The sequence below is a fragment of the Myotis daubentonii genome, chromosome 9 (genome assembly GCF_963259705.1).
Source record: "Myotis daubentonii chromosome 9, mMyoDau2.1, whole genome shotgun sequence".
In the NCBI taxonomy this organism is placed as follows: Eukaryota; Metazoa; Chordata; class Mammalia; order Chiroptera; family Vespertilionidae; genus Myotis; species Myotis daubentonii.
In genome coordinates this window covers 42,141,719-42,162,435 of record NC_081848.1, presented here as the reverse complement: position 1 = coordinate 42,162,435, position 20,717 = coordinate 42,141,719, and the positions used below count along the sequence as shown (strand labels likewise).

Genomic DNA, 20,717 nt, shown 5'->3' with positions numbered 1-20,717 from the left:
TCAAATAGAGCTAAGATTCAAAACTAGGCAGTCTCACCTATTAAATTATATGAGAAACACCACTAGATGTAGGGAATAGGTACTCAAATGATGAAAATAATTATAATAATATAAATTACTCAACCTTCCTCTTTGAGGCTCCAAGCTCATAGGCAAACTCAGGACTGTCAGCATCCTAAATCACAACATAGTTGCATCTTTTAAATACTGTACCCAGCCTCTTCTCTGCATTTCTAAAGTCAGTTCTCCCAGCTTAGAGTCAACACTAAGGAGGGATGAGGGAAGGAAGGTCTGGAGTCGGGTCTTGGCTATTAACCCCTTCCTATCTCATGGGACCACGAAGACTCCAGGCCTCCCACCATGCAGACGTAATATGACAGTTCAAGGAACTCAGCAAGAACTTACAATCATGACTGCACTTATGATGCAGTGAAGGCCTAAGCTTCTCTCTGACAGCTAGAGACTTTTGGAGGTAACAAGAAGTGTGGTTTTGAGCTTAAACAAGACCAAGGATTATTGATTTTTCTGCCTCTTTTCTGCTGAGAGCAGTAATAGCAAAATTTTGATTTAGACACTTAAATTCAAGTACCTCCCCTACCAGCTGAGCAATTTTCAAGTAATCATACTTTTGACCTCACCCAACATGAGTCCTTTAAAGCCCATTTTGGGGGCCAATTATTTGGTTTTCCTAAGATGTGCAAGGAAGAAGATAGGATTGTTGACCATCTTCTTGAAACTGTAGTTTCTATTCCTGTGTCCAGGGTTTAGAGCTGCCTACTTACAGACCTCTGAATCTATCTGAGAAAGGATCTTCCACTCCTATCATAGCTGACACATGTGTCATACCGAATACGTGGCTTCTGTTTCTAAAGCTGTTTGGAACTCAAAAGGTGTTTTCCATAGGAATTATGACATTCATGAAGGTAAGATTCCCAGACAAGCACATAGAATTGGGAGAGAAGAAAAAGCCTATTTATTGAACACTTACTAAGTAATACATATGAGCATCAGAATCATCTAGGGAGCTTATGAAAACACAGATTGCTGAGAACAACCTCCAGAGTCTCTGATTCAGTAGGTCTCGGGCAGGGCCCAAGGACGGCATTTCTAACAAATTCTTAGGCCTGGGACTACACTTTAGAAGCTATTGACTGCTATAAGGTATAAATCAGTCACTGAGACTTTGGAAACTCACAACTAGCCACCTTCAGATGTTGGAAAAGACTCTCCAACTCTAAGAAGAGATTCACAATACCATGAAATTAATCTTGCTTACAGTCTTTTAAAAACAAACAAACAAACAAACACACAAACAAACCCAAACAACCCTCTCCAACACTCCCTGCCCCTCCTCCCCTAAAAGCCAGTAGTGACAGGTTTCTTCGTGCTTCTCTTTAAGGACCAGATTCCAAATATTTCAGGACCCTGGGCAATGCCTGTGGGTCTTCAGAAGAGAAATTCTCTTAGGAGCTCCAGGCAACACACCCTGGAAGAAAGGACAAGCCTACAGTGGAGGTTCACCACTCTCCCTAAGTGTGTGCACAAACCACGTTATCTGCTACTAAGAAAAGAAAAATATTTAAAAGAATAATTCTCAAGGTTTGTCCAAAAGACAACTGTGCTCACGACAGTAATGATCAGGGGTGAATGGGTACAAGGATGGAGAAGAGAGAGGGGATGAGAATGTATACTAGGGGATGAGTAGAGAAACAAAAACAAACAGATAATTCTGAGATACCGGTAATGGCAGCTTAGGAGCTATCAATGGGATCCAGGTGGACTGAGACACTGATTCCTTAAGCTCTCAGGGTATCTGGGAAGGAAGTGAGGCACAGGGGCTCCTGGGCAGCTTGTGTTTTACCCAAAGTTCTCTACAAATATCATTTTCTGTGTGGAAGCCCTGGCTTACAGCTAACCGTGGATCACGGCTTTAGAGAACAAAAGCATTTATTCTAAACTCTGGGGTTACTTTGCCAGAGATTTATGGACTTCTGAAAAGGCTTCAGTATTAGGGGCCTAATCATTTATTCATTCAGCCAATCAATATTCACTGAGAGTTTACTTTGTGTTAGGCACTGAGGATACAGTGAGTGCCTGCAAGAGCAATGAGTGTTACAGAAACATAAACAATTATAAGGCACCAAATAATATAAACTAAATGTAACTTAGTGGTAAGAGCATGAAACATCCAAATTTAGACTTGGTTCTGGCTCTTCTGCTTTCTGGCTCTGTGACAGGAACAAGTCTTCCATTTTTCTTGATTTGTGTCCACATATATTAACACTTGGATAATAAGGATTAAGTAAAATAATGATGACACAGTTCTCAAACTGGCACAGGCACCCATAAGAGTACTAAACAATACAGGTACATGAAAGCCCTGAAATAAATATGCTGCACTTTTTTGGGATGTTAATAATAGAATTTTTAAGATAAGACAAATTTCAAATAAATTTTAACCTTGGAGAACCTACTCTGGACTATTCCCCCATCAATGCAGGAATGAATTCCTTCTCCTCTGATGTCAAATACACTTGGGTAGGAAACACTGTGCATGGCTGACGATGCATGCTCAACAAATAGCAACCATTACTTTAATAATAAATAGCTATTATTATTAACCCATCCACAGCAACAAACTTACTCTGCAGTGCACGGGCATAAGAGGGTGTCCTCTTTACCCAGGCATCCTTTGTTTCTAAGCTCTGGACTTCTTCAATTCCTGCCCCCAAACCCTATAATTACTTGGGAAGTGGAACTCCAGGTAGCAGGCTAATTCATAGCCTGAATGGGAAAGTGAAGGCAAGAGAGATATGGCTGGATTTGCCCAGTATCTTGCAGTCATTAGTAGCAGAACCAGACCTGGAACTAAGACCTCATGCTTCAAGCCCTAGTTTCATACTTGACTTCTCAGAAGCCTTTCTTGACATCAATCTCTGATAGAGTTGTGGCCTCTCCCCTAAATCCACCATGTTTCCACAGCAATCTGTACATCTATTTATTATGTTAGGTTCTTGGAATACAATGGCACATCCCTTTAAGATAACTCTTATCTTGGTGTACTATAATTATCTCCTTATAAGTGGAGTCCATGGAGGGATTGCTGGCCAGAAACAGGCTTCTAGCTCCTCTAAGGTGAGGCTCCCTAGTCCTAGAAATTGAAAAGATAATCCTCTTCCCTAGTTTATCACTGGGAGCTATGAAAGGAGCACTTTTTTTTTTCCTTTTAGATTTTTTTTTAATCTTTTTTTTTTTTAATCCTCATCTAAGGATATTTTTCCATTGATTTCTTAGAGAGAGTAGGAGAGAGAGGGAAAGGCAGAGAGAAATATTGATGTGAGAGGAACACATCAATTGGCTGATTCCTGCATGCACTCTGACCAGGGCCCAGGCTAGGGAGGATTCTGCAACCAAGGTGCCCTTGACCAGAATCGAACCCAGGACCCTTCGGTTCACAGGCCGATGCTCTACCCACTGAGCAAAACTGGCTAGGGCAAAGGAGCACATATTTTAAGACAGATCAGCTTGCTATAATAGAAAGTACATATAAAGACCCAAGTTCAAATTTTTCCTCATCCTTTAAAAGCTATACTATACACTGGTCAAGTCATATGACCTGAATTAAACTACCAGTTTCTTTAACTGTAAAGAAAGTGTACTACTGAGTGTATGATTAATAATATTATAATTAGGCCGAAACCGGTTTGGCTCAGTGGATAGAGCATTGGCCTGCGGACTGAAAGGTCCCAGGTTCGATTCCAGTCAAAGGCATGTACCTGGGTTGCGGGCACATCCCCAGTAGGAGATGTGCAGGAGGCAGCTGATCGATGTTTCTCTCTCATCGATGTTTCTAACTCTCTATCTCTCTCCCTTCCTCTCTGTAAAAAATCAATAAAATATATTTTTAAAAAAATAATATTATAATTAGTATATATATGAAGTACCTAAAATGTAATTGTCAAGTACTTTTTAACATAATCATTACTGTTACTAACAATAAATGTTTACTCTAATGTACTGTATTTGGCATTCCCACTTGGATCTTCTATATCCAGCAATGTGAAGGAAAAAATAACCTGAAAATTTGCCTACTACATAACACCTAGAAAAACTTGATCAAACAAATACTTTATGTTATCTAACAAATATAGGCAGAGTTAAGACTTTAAGAAAGACAAATATCTCAAGGAGTTAAAAATACAGAGGAAATTAAAAATCAGGCCCTCTCTTAGAGAGCTTGGACTGCTTCAGGAAGGTTTTCTGGTCTCGGCAATCCAAGGGCTTGCTTTTCAAGTCATAGAGTGTGGAACATGAGGCTGTGGGCCTTGGAGAGGCTCACTCGCTCTAATTCAAATTCCCCTGCATAAAGCTGGGACCTTAGAGAATATCATATTGTCAAAAATAAATAAATAAACTGGCTCAAAAGTACAAAGAGACAACAGGAAGCTTAGGTTAAAAAAGAAAATTTCCTTAAGAAGTTGAACCTTGGCCTCCACCCCGCACTCCTGAGCAGCTGGCAGGCACCAGAGATGCGGCTGGCTCAGCTTCGTTTCCTCTCCTTTTTCTCTCCATTTTCCTTCTCCTTCCCCAGAGGAGAAAACAAATAAAGAAGAGCAAATAGCCAAAAAAAAAAAGAAGAAGAAAAAAAAGAATATGAACCCTTGGTCTATGAAGATTGAATTTATTCTAGTTGTGTGTTTATACTACCTGTGTGGTCCTAGAATCTCCAGCAGAGAAATCAACTTAAAACACAGTTCCAGGCTGACAATATTTCTTGGTGATTAGTAGAAACAAAGGCAACCTGTCCTCTCTTCCTCCAGAGAAGTACTAATCACATTTAATTCTCATGACTACTCTATGAATTAGATGATACCATTCCCACTTAGAAAAGAAAAATTAAATTTAGGGAGGTTTAGCAACTTGCCTAAAGTCACCTCACTATTATGTAACAAAGCTGGGATTTGAACCTGGTTGTTGTTCATTCAATCGAAACACATTTACCTAGTTCTACTATGTGCCATGCAAAGACAGATCTATTCCCTATCCAATATACCACACTGCCTAATCTTCTTTGTGCAAACCATTAGATAAATGCAACTATTTTCTTCTTCCTCAAGTTTAGCAGTTCAGTAAGAATGAATGCAGTCAAGAGTCAAAGGAAACCCACAGGATTGCTCTGGGCTCTGTTTCCCAAAGCAGCTCAGTCCTTTTCTGGCAAAGGAACTTGGGCTGCTGAACACTCTGAACTGGAAAGGGAAACAGCAACAGGCTCCCTAAGCTAGTGAGGCATGGGGTTTTGCCCAATGGGCCCTTGTTACTGGAATTAATTTTATTAGAATAAATACACAGAAGTTCAAAGAGAAAATGTTTAACATTAAGGCAGACTTGGGATAATAAAGCTGTTGTGATAAACACAAACGTAAAACATTGAAAGTTAGTAACGACAGTTACAGTTACATCAGGCTCAACCTCCAAAATATTTCTGAATGTTATTTAGGAGCACTGAGAAAAATCCTGATTTACAAATAAGTAGCTGCAAATGTTAGCAGTATTTTAAAATTAATATGCATTCTTAGAAGCTTAAAGTAACACATTGATCATCTTGTATGTGTGCTTTATATAAATAGTTCTAAATATTTTTAAAATATAAGATAATATATTTGAGGAATTTCTGAAGCACCCTTAGTGCTCTCTCTTATAGGACAGTTGGAACGACCCAGGAGTTCCCTGAGATCCCTGCCACCAAGACCATTATTAATCTACTTTTTGAACTTCATTTCCCACTTTTCCCCTTTTCTACTCTTCACTCCAGCTAACCTCAAGTATTGACTATACCTTGAGCATACTTTCTTACTTCCATGTGTTTGTTCATACTGTTACCTTCACCTTCGACTTAAATTCATGATATTTTTGAAGGCTCATTATATGTTAAGCACCATGCTAGCAACTTAATATATATTTTCTCACTCACTTTCACTACCATACATCCAACCCATCTTTATTTATTTGTAAATCATAACAACCGTTATTAAGCACTTTGTACCAAATATATGCTGAGTGCTTTACACTAGCTCATTTAATCCTTACAGCAGCCTTATGAAATGAGAGCAATACTATTGCTCTCATTTTATAATGAAAACACTGAGGCTCTGGAAGGTAAAAAACTTGCCTAAGGCCAAGTAAGGGAGAGAATGCTTCCTGGAAAAGTGCTATCTGGGCCTCAAGCTGAATTCTTGAAGAATAAAGTGAAGCTGTCAGGAGACAACAGCATTCGAGACAGAGGGACAACACGCACAAAGGCAGAGAAGTAGGAAAACAGTTTGGTATGCTGTTCAGGGGGAAAAATAATCAGCCTTCACAATCAGCAGACCTGGGCTCAAATATCTATTTTTATTTTGTATTGTAGCCTCTTACTGTAACTATGACTTTCTCATCTGTGACATGGTGATGATAAGTACATTACAGAAATGCTTTAAGATTAAAGTGCCCAGTCCTGACCAGGTGACTCAATTGGTTGGAGCATCGTCCCATAAACCAAAAGGTTGCAGGTTCGATTCCTGGTCAGGGCACATACCTAGGTTGTGGGTTCAATCCCCAGTTGGGGCACATATTCGAGGCATTCGAGGCAACTGAGTTTCTCTCTCACATAGATGTTTCTCTTTCTCTCTCTAAAAACCCATAAAAACATATCCTCAGGAGAAGATTAAAAAGAAAGAAAGATTAAAGTGCCCAGCACAGGCCCAGGCCCATAGTAGGTACGCAATAAATGAATGTTACCTCCCTTCCTTTCCCTTAGCTGACAATTCAGTGAGCATTAGTCTCAATAATGTGCTTTCCATGTCCACTGGACGCCAGACATATCTCCCTTCTACAAGTTTGCAAGCTTTACCAAACAAACCTTCTGGAGGCAGAGTACACCAAAAGTCATTCAGCAATTTATTTGGCAATGCCCTTAACCATCATTTCTCAAAATGAGAGCCATTCTCATACCACTCACCTGTGTAAGCCATGTTCTTAGGGTTGCCATAAGGAGCCCCAGGCTGCACGGGGCTATACACAGGGTTCATTGTGGAAGACTGAGGATCCTACAGAAAAACAAAGAAAATAGCATTGATTATTAACTGTTCATTCTCCCTGACATCAGTTTCCTCCCTATAATCTAGAGTTTATAGTAGAAACAGGATTAAAACAAAAAGCCATTTGTTTGTAGTTGGCCTTCTGCTAGACACTTTTCCCAATATACAGATGAAGATATTAGGAAACAGATAACACTTGCCTAACTTCAACCCAGGCCATTGTCTCTCAGCTAGTACTGGTCCCACTATCACAGATGACTCTGTCACTAGCATGCTAACCCCTCTCTTGCTGTCAACATCCTGATGTAAAATCAATCAATTTAGCCTTTCTGAGGTCCATTTTAATTTTAAGGATGCTAGTCCAGGAGCTGGGAAAGGGTACACTTATATTCCCTAGGGGAGCCCGAGTGTCTGATGAACAGCACACAGACTTCTAGAAGGAAGAGTAGCAAGTGTCTCATCCACCCTTAGCATCTGCAGAGGACAAGATACTAGTTACTAACAGCTTTTTTTTGGGGGGGGGGGGAGAATTTATCACCATTGATCATTTTAATGCAAATAAGGAAACACAGCCACGATCTCTTTCAACATTTATTCAAGGGAAAGAAATAAACTTGGAAATTTGTGTGTAATAAGTACCACCTGCACAAGTGCTCTGTTAATTATCTTAATGAAGCACATTCTCCATTCTGATTAACGGAAAATCTGCTATTAAGCTCTATTAGCCAGCCAATTTGTCCCACCTTGTTTAGGGAACCATCTTTGAAACACAGGCCAACACATGTTTGAAAACGTACATATTATTTACACTTCATAAAAATGAAAAAATTCCCTCCTAACTAGGCTCACATGATAGATGGGCAGTTTTTTTTTTAGGTCATTAACTTTTCGAGTACTACCTCCAGATAGGAAACAGTCAAATGTTGAAGACAAGCAGTCAAAAGCTGGCTTAATAACAATTGCTCCGCAATTAATTAGTTTAGTTTGTCTGGGTTCTGTAATGAGAAGTGGAGAAAAGATGGGTTCCCAAGGAGAGGAAGCCAAGGAGGTCAAAGAGGAAAATGCCACTGGCCAATTTCTGAGGATGGAACTTCCTGAAATGTACCCAATGCCAATGTGCAGACCTGGCACCTCCCCGCCCCCCCTCCCCAGGGCATCAGACATTATACTACCACAAGTTGACAAACTGAAACTAAAACAATTTGATGGTGAAAGTTAGGAGACTTATATTTCAGCACAACTTAAGGAAAATATTCTTAAATCCAGAGTTATCCTAGGATACAGCCAAGTAACTCTCCCTAACTAAAAGCACTCTCTTGACAGGGTACTGAGAGAATTAAGAGAGGTCACAGATGTTAAAACAACATTACAAAACTATAAAGTTACATGCAGATGTAACTGATGATGGCAGTAATGTAGCAACACAGACTACCCATACACTTCCAATGCCTTGGATCTCTCCTCTATCCAACCAGTTCTCTGCTAAATAAGCCAGGAGAAGGACGACTGTTAATACGCTAAGCAGCACAACTGGCCCTGTAAACGTCTGAGCACTCTCCTACTGAAAAGACTCTATTTTGCTGATTGGACAAAGTATGGAATTGCTTTTCATACCCGAAGAAACTCATCAGCTTTGAAACGGGTCTCCTGCTGCTCCAAAACACGGGCCACGGTCTCAGGAGGAGATCATGCCTAGGCAGCACCCCACAACAGCATCAATTCCAATCCCAGCTAATGTCTGACAGAAATGGGTCTGCCAGGGGCTCAACATTTGGAATAATATGACAGCCACTTTGGGGGTGCTGCTTGCAAACAGACAGGGTTCCTGGCTTTCAAGGGAAGGTCAGCCTTTTACAACAGAATCCACACACTGTTAACAGTTTATGGGCCAGTTAAAAGTGAAAGGAAGATCACAAGCTCTGTGATCAGGCAGATTTAGGTTCAAATCCGGAACTGCCACATATCAAATGTGGGATCACAGGCAAGCCCACTGGCCTTTCTAAGCCTTGGTTTCCTCTAGCCCAGCCGTGGGCAAACTACGGCCCGCGGGCTGGATCCGGCCCGTTTGAAATGAATAAAACTAAAAAGAAAAAGAAAAAAAAAGACCGTACCCTTTTATGTAATGATATTTACTTTGAATTTATATTAGTTCACACAAACACTCCATCCATGCTTTTGTTCCGGCCTTCCGGTCCAGTTTAAGAACCCATTGTGGCCCTCGAGTCAAAAAGTTTGCCCACCCCTGGTCTAGCCCCAAAACAGAAAAAAAATAACGCATACTTTGTAGAGTTGTTGGAAGGTATTTTTTAAGACACGTTCCTTTACATATAGTAAAACTTACCCATTTTAGGTATACAGTTCTATAAGACTTGAAAAATGTATGCAGTTGTAAAAATGCCACTACAATCTATAATAATAAAAGCGTAATATGCTAATTAGGCCAGACAGCCGAATGTCCTTCCGGATGAAGCCGGGGCAGCGAGGGCTGAGGCAGCCGCCACAGTTACCAGGGCTGAGCCCCTTGCACGAATTTCGTGCATCAGGTCTCTAGTTAAGATATAAAGTATTATCATTGCTCCCAAAAGTTCTCTCATCTTGGTAGTCAATGTCCCAACCCCTGAGTCCCAGTCCGTGGCAATCACTGAGTGAAGCTGAGAAAAGGCAAGTGAACAACAATCCAAGTTCACAAAGCAAGTAAGAGACAAGTTCAAGACTAGCACCCCAAATGGATCAAAGACCTAAATGAGAGAGCTAAAAAAACAAAACTCTTGGAAGAAAGAAGAACATGTAGGCATAAACTTTCATGACCTTGAATTTGGAAATGGTTTCTTAGATATGATATCAATAGCACAAATAACCAAAGAGTGGCGAGGGGACAGGTAAACTAGATTCATCAAAACTAAAAACTTTTGTGCTTTAAAGAATAACATCAAGAAAGTGAAAAGACCACTCACAAAATGAATATTTTTGTAGATCATATATATATAATAAGAGATTTGCAACTAAAATATATATAAAGAACTCTTACCTCAATAATAAAAGGGCAAATAACCTGAGAGGAACCACAATCACATCAATTACAACTAAGCCCTAGTCCAGTGGTCGGCAAACTCATTAGTCAACAGAGCCAAATATCAACACTTCTTCAAAACAGACTCACCCAGGCCCAAAAACCAACTTCTGCGCATGGGCCACGAAGTTTCAATCGCACCATACGTGCACCCGCACGTGGTATTTTGTGGAAGAGCCACACTCAAGGGGCCAAAAAGCCGCATGTGGCTCACGAGCCACAGTTTGCCGATCACGGCCCTAGTCAGTTTGGCTTAGTAGAGAGCAACATACACAACAGGCAGACTCAGTGAGCACCAAAACCCCACTGAAGCAAGTCCTGATCCATAGGGGTGTCTCCTACAGAGCAGCTCTTCCACTGTAGTCGCAGCTGGTCCTCACAGCCAATTGGCCTGGAGATCAACTCCTCCTAGTGAGGCCAATAGCAATCAAGGCTCAATTACAACCAGACTTTGCACACAGCCCATACCTAGAGTGCCCAGCTCAGGTGACTGGGGAGGCTTAGCCACTGGGCCCTACAGGACACCTTCTACACAAGGCCACTAAGAATTTCAGCTCTACCTAATACACAGAAACAAACACAGGGAAGCAGTCAAAATGCGAAGACAAAGAAACATGTCACAAATGAAAGAAATGGAAGCAAGCAAACACTTTTTAAAACACTTTATTTTTACTTTATTTTGTTGATTTGAAAGAGAATGAGGAAGGGAGAGAGAAACATCAGTTTGTTGTTCCACCTCTTTATACATTGGTTGTTTCCTCTATGTGCTCTGATTGGGGATCAAACCCATAACCTTTGCATACTGAGATGATGCTCTAATCAACTGAGCTACTTAGCCAGGACTGAACATACATTTCTTCAATGAAGTTATATAAATGGCCAATAAGCACATGAAAAAATACAAATCAAAACCATGAGGCCCTGGCTGGATAGCTCAGTTGGTTAGAGCATCATCCTGATATGCCAAGATTGCAGGTTCAATTCCTGGTCAGGGCACATACAAGAAGCAACCAAGAAATCCTATATAATCAAAGCCTAATATGCAATTTGTCCGTTCGACTGGAAGTTCAACTGGGAGTTCAACCAGGGGGCAGGGCCAGCCGGACCCCACCCATGCACAAATTCGTGCACTGGGCCTCTAGTGCATAAATAAGCAGAACAACAGATCGATCTCTCTCTTTTTCAACCCCTTCCTTTCTCTCTCTCTCTCAAATCAATCAATAATTTTTTTAAAAATTTAAACCCATAATGAGATACCACTTTACATACACTAGGATGGCTATTATAAAAACACACAGAGAGATAACAAAAAAAAGAGTTGGCAAGGATGTGAAGAAATTGGAATCCTTAGACAATGCTTGTGGGAATGTAAAATAATAAAGGCACTTTGGAAAAAAGTCTGACTTCCTCAAATATGGTTACCATATGATCCAGCAATGCCACTCTTAGGTATATACCAAAGAAAAATGAACATGTATGTCCACACAAATGTTCATAGCAGAATTATTCATGATAGTCAAAAGGTGGAAACAATCAAATGTACAACAGATGAATGGATAAACGACATGTGGTATATCCATAAAATGAAGAATTTGGCAATAAAAAGGAATGAAGTATTGATACATGCTACAACATGATGAACCTTAAAAACATTATATTAAGTGAAAGAAGCCAGTCACAAAAGGCCACATATCATGTGATCCATTTATATGAAGTGTCCAAAATAGACAAATGTATAGAGACAGAAAGTAGTGATTGTCTAGATTAGTTCATGATACATGAAACCTAGTAACTTCCAAATCCACATCTTTCTCAAAGTCATTTAATACAATACTCACCTACACACACACCTATTTCCTGAACATTTCTTCCTGAACAACATAAGCAATTCAAACTCACCATGTCCAAAAGTAAGCTCACCATCTTTCTCCAAGCCCATTCTCCCACCCTATATTGCCTGTCTCAGAGTTACTGACAATCCATCCACCTAGCACCTGAGCCAAAACCCTGAAAGTCGTTCTCAATTCCTCCCCTTCTCTCATACCCAGTCAATCACCAAATCCTGACAACCCTACCTTTCTTCCTGCTACTGCCCACTAGGTCAAGTTTCATCATCTTTTGTCTGAACTATTACAACAGTCTCAAGGTCTTTTTCCCCCCATTCCAAACCACTCTAATTCATCCTTGCTATTCTTTATTAAAACATAGGTTGGATAACAGCATTACTCTCCTCAAAAGCCTTGGGAATAAAATCCACACTCCTTCACATGGTGTGAGGATCCTCTATGCTCTATCTGGATGGGGCTCAAGAATCTATGTATTTATGTTCCTAAGGAGTTTTGACATCCCAACAGTTTGACTTCCTGAGACTTTTTTCCCAAATGCCATTTATCTCACATAAGCTTGACAAAGAAATTAAGATACAGCAGTGAACAAGTACAAGAAAAATGCCTGTTTACATTCTAGTTGGGTGGGGGGGGGGGAGAAGGAAAAAATACTTTAAAAAGTAAAATATATTGGGATAACAGATGGCAATAAATACTATAGAGAAATCTCTGAGGGTGGAAAAAATACAAGGGGAGGGGATACAATATTAAATAAGATGGTTTGAGAAAGTGTCATTTAAGCAACGACCTGAATAAGTTGAAAGAGCAAGCCATGCAGGTCTCTGAAAGCAAACTGTCCAAGGAGAGAAAAAAGCAAATGCAAATGTGCTCTGAAGTGGAAGCATGTGTGAATGTGAAATATAGCATGGAGGCCAGTTTAGCTGGAGTGCAGTGAACAAAAGAGAAAAGAGTAGGCAGTGAGGTCAGATAGGTAACGAGGGCCAAATCATGCAGGCCCTTGTAAGCCAATATAAGGACTTTGGAATTTTTATTGTTTTGAGCAGAAGAGTGACAGGATTTGCCTTCATTTTTAAATGTGTATTTGTATATTTGTTTGTTTTTTTCTTTTTCTTTTATTTTTTTTAAAAAATATATTTTATTGATTTTTTACAGAGAGGAGGGGAGAGGAATAGAGAGTCAGAAACATCAATGAGAGAGAAATATCGATCAGCCGCCTCCTGCACACCCCCCACTGGGGATGTGCCCGCAACCAAGGTACATGCCCTTGACCGGAATCGAACCCGGGACCCTTCAGTCCGCAGGCCGACGCTCTATCCACTGAGCCAAACCGGTGCTGGCGTTTTTCTCTTTTGTTTTTATTTTCACTTCATTTTAAGATTACTTTGTTGAACTGACATCAGATGGCAGAAAGGCAAGAGCTGGGAAAACAGTGAGAATGCTATTGAAATAATCCAGATGAAAGATAATGGTGGCTTAAAGTGTCCAAAGAAGCCTCCCATGATAGCTCATCTTGGACAAAACAAGCAGTGGTGGGCCAGACGATGATGGTATGACGTGTAAAAAGGAAAACAGTCAGAGATACTCAATACTTCCTTCCAGATGGAGCTAGCTGGCTTTCATTCTCAGATTGTTCTGCAAGTGGCCTGCCTGCTGCCTTCAAAAACACCTGAACTATTTCTTTAAAGTCAATAGCAAAATCTATGAGCATAAAATGACATCAAATGATACTTAGAAATATCATATGCACAACAGGTTGCGGTATTTAAAATTAGTGTTGTAATTTGCAAGCTATTTTAAAGCTTTTCCAAAAAAATTTACCATTCACAAAGTGCTTATAGTTTACAATGAGATTCTAACACTATTTCAAACCTGATCCTTTAAAAAAAAAAATATATATATATATATATATATATATATATATATATATATATATATTATTGATTTTTTACAGAGAAGAAGGGAGAGGGATAGAGAGTTAGAAATATCGATGAGAGAGAGAGAAACATCGACTAGCTGCCTCCTGCACCCCCCACCCCCGGGGATGTGCCCCCAACCAAGGTACATGCCCTTGACCGGAATCAAACCTGGACCCTTCAGTCCGCAGGCCAACACTCTATCCACTGAGACAAACTGGCCAGGGCCAAACCTGATCCTTTGAAGTAAGTGATGCAAAGGTTAGTAATTTCATTTGACAGATGAAGAAATTAAAGCTCAAAGGTTTAATGTGTATTGGGATGGATACTGTAGAAAAAAGAGAAAGATAGTGTCTGCCCAAAGAAGGTTATGGTCTAGCTGGGAATTTTAAAGGTTAAATAACAGTAACAAGGCCAAAAATAATAAAAGGTCATAGAACTTCTGGAACACCTAAACTGCTTAGTAAACCCTCTCCCCAAAAAGCAACAATAAATTGTAAAACACAAACAAACAAAAAACCCCACAAGCATTTCAGATCTCTGAAAACTAGCTAAAAGCATATATCACATTGAAAAATGTTTATTCAAGGAAAGTTACTGAAGAATATTAAGAACAGTGAAAATCTGTGGAATTTTAGCCTGGGGCTGCCCATTTCCCCCAACTCCTGGTTTCCTAAGGGTAATTCCATCAGGCCAGGCCAGGCCAGGCCAAGAGAACAGTGCAGTCAGAGTGGGTTGAGGTTATTTCAAGCCAGGCATAAAAAATCTGCTCTGGATTGCCCAAAATAGTTGTCAAAAACAATAGAGGGACAATCTGAGGAACAATAGTAAATAATCCACGAAGGCCACTACTGAAGCTAACCTATAGTCATAATACTAGTTCGGGCAGGCAAAAGACCTGCAGATAAGTCAGAAAGACTTAAGAGAGAGTTCAGAGCCTAGCGGGTATTGCTCAGTGGTTGAGTGTTGACCCATGCACCAAGAGGTCTCCGATTTGATTCCTAGGTCATGGCACATACTGGGGTTGCGGGCTTGATCCCTGGTGGGGGCCATATAGGAGGCAGCAGATTGATGTTTCTCTCTCATGGATGTTAACATCTCCCTCTTCCTCTCCCTTCCTCTTTCTCTAAAAATTAATGAAAACATATTTTTAAAAAAGGAGTTCTGGGAACAAAACAGCTATAACAGGTCTTAATAAGACCTAGTGGTCTATAAGGCTAGACACTGCTAACAAGAAACTTGAGAGGGTCCTAGCTATCGACTAATAAGCCGATGTTAATGTAAGGCCTTGAGCATACTGAAAGTAAAGGCAGGTGAAGAACTGTAAATTGTCTGAACTTTGAATGCATTCCCTATAGGACAGACAGACCTATCAGCAGAGAGTGGAAGATTTCCTGGCCTAGGGTTTAAGTCAATCACTAATCTAGGTTTACCCAAGAGTGGCCTTTAGAAAGGCAAGTTTTAAAATTAAAATAATAATTTAAAATATGACCAGAATAAACTACTTGCATGTTAAATAATTTTATAAATGTGCATGGTTGTTTTTTTTTAAAAAAAAGATCAGAGACAAGAGCAGTCATACACTGCAGAGGAGACAGACATTATAGAATAGTCTAAGCAAGTCACTAAATAAGCAAAAAAGGCAGCAACAGCCCACCCCTGCCAGTGGGAGAAGAATCCGAATCAACTACATTCTATTACTTAAAATATGTAGTTTTCATGTCATATGCAAAGTGACAGCAAAGTGTGACCCATTTAGCAGGGAGATGGAGAGGAGACTATAGATATTGTCTCTAAGGAGGCCCAGATGTCAGAATCAGCAGACAAATATTTCAAAGCACCTATCTACACTAATAAAAGAGAAAAATGGTAATTGGCGTACGGCGCTACCCTTTTCATTGGCTAATCAGGGCTATATGCAAATTAACTGCCAACTGAGATGGCAGTTAACTGCCAACAAAGATGGCGGCTAATTTGCATATGCAGGCACAATGCAGGGAGGTGAAAGGGAAAGCAGGAAGAAGCCCCCTGCCACTGACAGTGATCGGAAACCCAGGGGGGAGCTAAGAGCTGGGGGGCAGGGCAAAGGTAGCCCTGGGGCCGCCTTTGCCCTGCCCCCCAGCCATGATCGGAGAATCAGGCGCCTTTGCCGCCCTGGCCAGTGATAGCAGGAAGTAGGGGTGGAGCCAGCGATGGGAGCTGAGCACGGTCGAAGCTGGCAGTCCCGGGAGCTAGGGGTCCCTTGCCTGGGCCTAAAGCGGAGCCCAGGATCGCGGGGCCGCTGCAGCTGCGGGTCCCCGCTGCCCGGGCCGGACGCCTAGGCCAGAGGTGTTAGGCCTGGGCAGGGGCAGAGCGGGAGATCGCGGGGAGCTGGGAGTCCCCTGCCCAGGCCTAATGCCTTGGCCAGAGGCGTTAGGCCTGGGCAGGGGCAGAGCCTACAACCGCGGGGAGCTGGGGGTCCCCTGCCCAGGCCTGACACCTCTGCCGGAGGCCTCAGGCCTGGTCAAGGGGCCGATCCGGTGATTGGTGATCGGAGGGTGATGAAGGTCAACTCCTCTGGCCGAGGCATCAGGCCTGGGCGGGGGGCTGGGGGTCCCCTGCCCAGGCCTGATGCCTGGGCCAGAGGCATCAGGCCTGGGTCGGGGGTGGAGCCGGGGATTGGAGGGGTATGATGGTCCCCTTGCCCAGGCCTGAAGCCTGGGTCAGAGGCGTCAGGCTTGGGCGGGGGGTGGAGCAAGCGATCAGAGGGAGATGGGGGTCCCCTGCCCAGGCATGATTCCTGGGCCAGAGGCCTCAGGCCTGGGCGGGGGTCAGAGCCAGTGATCAGGGGGAGATGGGGGTCCCCTGTCCAAGCCTGACACTTCTGGCGGAGGCATCAGGCCTGGGCAAGGGGCTGATCAGGCAATTGGAGGGTGATGGGGGTCTACGCCTCTGGCCGAGGCATCAGGCCTGGGCAAGGGGCAGAGCCAGCATCGGAGGGGTCTGGGGGTCCCCTGCCCAGGCCTGACGCCTGGGCCAGAGGCATCAGGCCTGGGCTGGGGGCAGAACCAGTGATGGGGGGAAATGAGGGTCCCCTGCCCAGGCCTGACACCTCTGTCAGAGGCGTCAGGCCTGGGCAAGGGGCCGATCCTGCAATTGGAGGGTGATGAGGGTCAACGCCTGAGGGCTCCCAGTACGTGAGAGGGGGCAGGCTGGGCTGAGGGACACTCCCCACCACCACACACCCAGTGCATGAATTTCGTGCACCGGGCCCCTAGTTATAAATAATGTTACAAAGAACTAAAGGAAACCAGATTTAAAGAATTACAGGCAAGTATGATGGCAATGACTTATCAAATAAAGACTATCAATAATTAGAAATTATAAAAATAAAAAAACAAATGGAAAAATTGTATTCTGAAATAAAACATTCAAGAGGGACTCAACAACATTTTTGAGCTGGCAGAAGAAAGAATCATCAAATGTGAAGCCAGATCTATATAGGTTATGCAATCTGAAAAACAAAAAGGAAAAAAAAGTCAAAGACCTATAAGCAAACCAATATACATTAATGGGAGTTCCAGAGAGAGGAAAAAAAGAAATGGGCAGAAAAAAATATTTGAAGACATAATGGCTAAAAGCTTCCCCAGTTTGATTAAACAAACAAACAAACATTAAACTACACACTCAAGACAGACAATGAACTCCAAGTTGGCTAAATACAAAAAGATCACATCTATAAACATCATAGTAAAAACTCTTGAAAGCCAAAGAGAAATTTTCAAAAATAAAAAAACAACTTATCAGATAAAAGGAATAACAATAAGATTAAAATTAACAGCTCACCTCTCATCAGAAATAACGGAGGCTAGAGGCAGTGGAATGATACAGAAAACATGTTGAAGGAAGAAAACCTGTCAACCAAAATTTATAACTCTAATAAAAACTATTGTTTAAAATTAAAGATAAAAACAAAGACATTCCCATATAAATAATGACTGAGATAATTCATTGCTGCCTTTCAAAATTATTAAAGTTGGCTGAAAGGAAATGGTACTGGAGAGTAATTCAAATCGACATAAAAGGAAAAGAAAGAGCATCAGAAAGGTGATTACAGAGGTAAATATAAAAGACTAGAGGCCCAGTGGATGAAATTTGTGCACGCCGGGGTGGGGTGGTGGTGTCCCTCCGCCCAGCCTGCACCCTCTCCAATCTGGGACCCCTCTAGGGATCGGGCCTAAATGGGCAGTCAGACATCCCTCTCACAATCCAGGGTTGCTGCCTCCCAACCGCTCGCCTGCCTGGCTGCCTCATTGCCCCCAACTGCCCTCCCCTGCAGGCCTGGTCCCTCCCAACTGCCCTCCCCTGCCGGCCATCTTGTGTCCACATGGGGCAGCCATCTTGTGTGTTGGAATGATGGTCAACTTGCATATTACCTCTTTATTATATAGGATAGTATAAATATTTTTCTCTTTTTTTCTCTTAACAGACTTAAAACACAACTATAAAACAGTAACTTTATATGGTTGCTCTCCCCAGTGTGGCTCAGTTGGTTGGAGTGTCATCCCATACACGAAAAGGTTGCAGGGTCAATTTCCAGTCAGGGCATATACCTAGGTTTCGGGTTCAATCCCTGGTCAGGTCTCTCTCTCTCCCTCTCTCTCTCTCTCTCTTTCTCTCTTTCTTTTTTCCTCTTTCTCTCCCTTTTCCTCTCTCTAAAATCAATAAGCATGTCCTCAAGGTGAAGATTAAAACTTTTTTTGAAAAGCTTAGATGGTCATATAATAGATAAAAATTTAATTTCTATAAAAACAAAAGCCCAAAGTCAAGGAGAATGGAGTTACACTAAAACGAAGTTTCTAGAACTTACTGAAAGAAAATTAGCTTGCATCTGAAGTAGACAGTATGTGAAGTAGATTGTAATAAATACATAATTTGTAATAAATCAAGACATATTTAATCACTAAAAAAATAACTTTTAAGACTTTATAAATATATCAACAATGCCAGCAAAAAACCACTGATACATGTTACAACGTAAGTTAATTTGAAAAATATTATGGTAAGTGAAAGAAGTCAAAGCAAAAGACCACATTTTGTATGGTACTATCCTATATAATAAAAGCCTAATATGCTAAGTGTCTGGTCATCCAGTCGGCCGTTCAACCAATCAAAGCATAATATGCTAATGATATGCTAAGGCCGCTCAACTGCTAGCAATCCAGAACCCCTCGGGGGATGTCGGAGAGCCGGTTTTGGCCCGATCCTGAGGGCCAGGCCAAGGGACCCCACTGGTGCATGAATTCCTGCACCGGGCCTGTAGTCCTATATCATAAAAGGCTAATATGCAAATTGTCCCCTTGGGAGTTTGACTGACTGGGAGTTCGACAACTCACTATGACATGTGCTGACCACCAGGGGGTGGTACGAAACGAATGAAGGCCCCAACCAGCAGCTGGCAGCCGGCAGCCAGGGAAAGGAAGGCCCTGGGTGGCAGCCAGTGGCCAGGGGAAGAAAGGTCCTGGGCAGCAGCCAGCAGCAGGGGAAGGAAGGCCCTGGCTGGCAGCTGGCAGTCAGGGAAAGGAAGGCTCCGGCCAGGCCTAAGGACCCTACCCGCGCATGAATTTCAAGCACTGGGCCTCTAGTTTTATATGAAATGTTCAGAAAATGCAAACCTATAGAGGCAAACAGTAGATATTTGATCATGTAGGACTTGGAGGAGGAATGGAGATGGACAGCAGATGGGGACAAGAGATTTCTTTAGGGTAATAAAAACTGGATTTTAGTGACAGTTGCACAACACTGTAAATTCATTAAAAAAATCACTGAAGTGTAGGCCTAGCCGGTTTGGCTAAGTGGATGCACCTAGCCGGTTCAGGCCCATAGACTGAAGGGTCCCAGGTTCGATTCCAATCAAGGGCATGTACTCAGTTGCAGGCTCAATCCTTGGCCTGCTCTGGGTGCATGCAGGAGGCAACCAATCAATGTGTCTCTCTCACATCAATGTTTATCACTCTCCTCCCTTCTACTTTCTCTAAAAATCAATGAGAAAATATCCTCGGGTGAAGATTAACAACAACAAAAAAATCATTAAATTGCATACTTAAAAGAGTAAATTTTATCATATGTAAATTATGTCCAAAAAGCTGTTAAAATATAAACTTGTGATTCAGTTAAGTAGTTACACATTTTTAAAAAATATATTTTATTGATTTTTTTACAGACAGGAAGGGAGAGGGATAGTGAGTTACAAACATCAATCAGCTGTCTCCTGCACACCTCACTGGGGATGTGCCACCAATCAAGGTACATGCCCTTGACCAGAATCAAACCTGGGACCCTTCAATCACAGGCCAATGCTCTATCCACTGAGCCAAACCGGTCAGGGCTAGTTACAAATTTTTTATGAGTTAAAAGGAATTAAGTCATTTCATTAATACTCTCATTCATACACATGAACTGATACCTTCCGTGCTATGCTCTCTCTAAAGTGTTACCGATTCAGCCCTAACTGGTTTGCCTCAGTGGATAGACCGTCGGCCTGTGGACTGAAGGGTCCCAGGTTCAATTCTGGTCAAGGGCATATACCTTGGTTCCGGGCACATCCCCAGTAGGGGGTGTGCAGGAGGCAGCTGATCAATGTTTCTTTCTCATCGATGTTTCTAACTCTCTATCCCTCTCCCTTCTTCTCTGTAAAAAATTAATAAAATGTATTTTTTTAAAATAATAATAAAATAAAGTGTTACAGATTCAGAGATAGCAGGACACAATGTCTGTTCCTGGGGTGTTTGAGAAAACAGATATAGAAACTTACATTTAGGAGCAATATAGT

At 41.8% G+C, this 20,717-nt stretch overlaps 1 protein-coding gene across 4 annotated transcripts in view; it reads right to left on the bottom strand.

The window, feature by feature from the left end:
* The window catches only part of FAM168A (family with sequence similarity 168 member A), a 178,148-nt gene that overhangs the window by 49,852 nt on the left and 107,579 nt on the right, over positions 1 to 20,717 (bottom strand). For all 4 annotated transcript variants that reach the window (XM_059708506.1, XM_059708509.1, XM_059708507.1 and 1 more), the window contains exon 2: positions 6,998 to 7,085. In XM_059708506.1, the coding sequence (XP_059564489.1) occupies positions 6,998 to 7,067 (70 nt within the window). In that variant the 5' untranslated portion in view covers positions 7,068 to 7,085. The remainder of the gene's footprint in view (positions 1 to 6,997; positions 7,086 to 20,717) is intronic.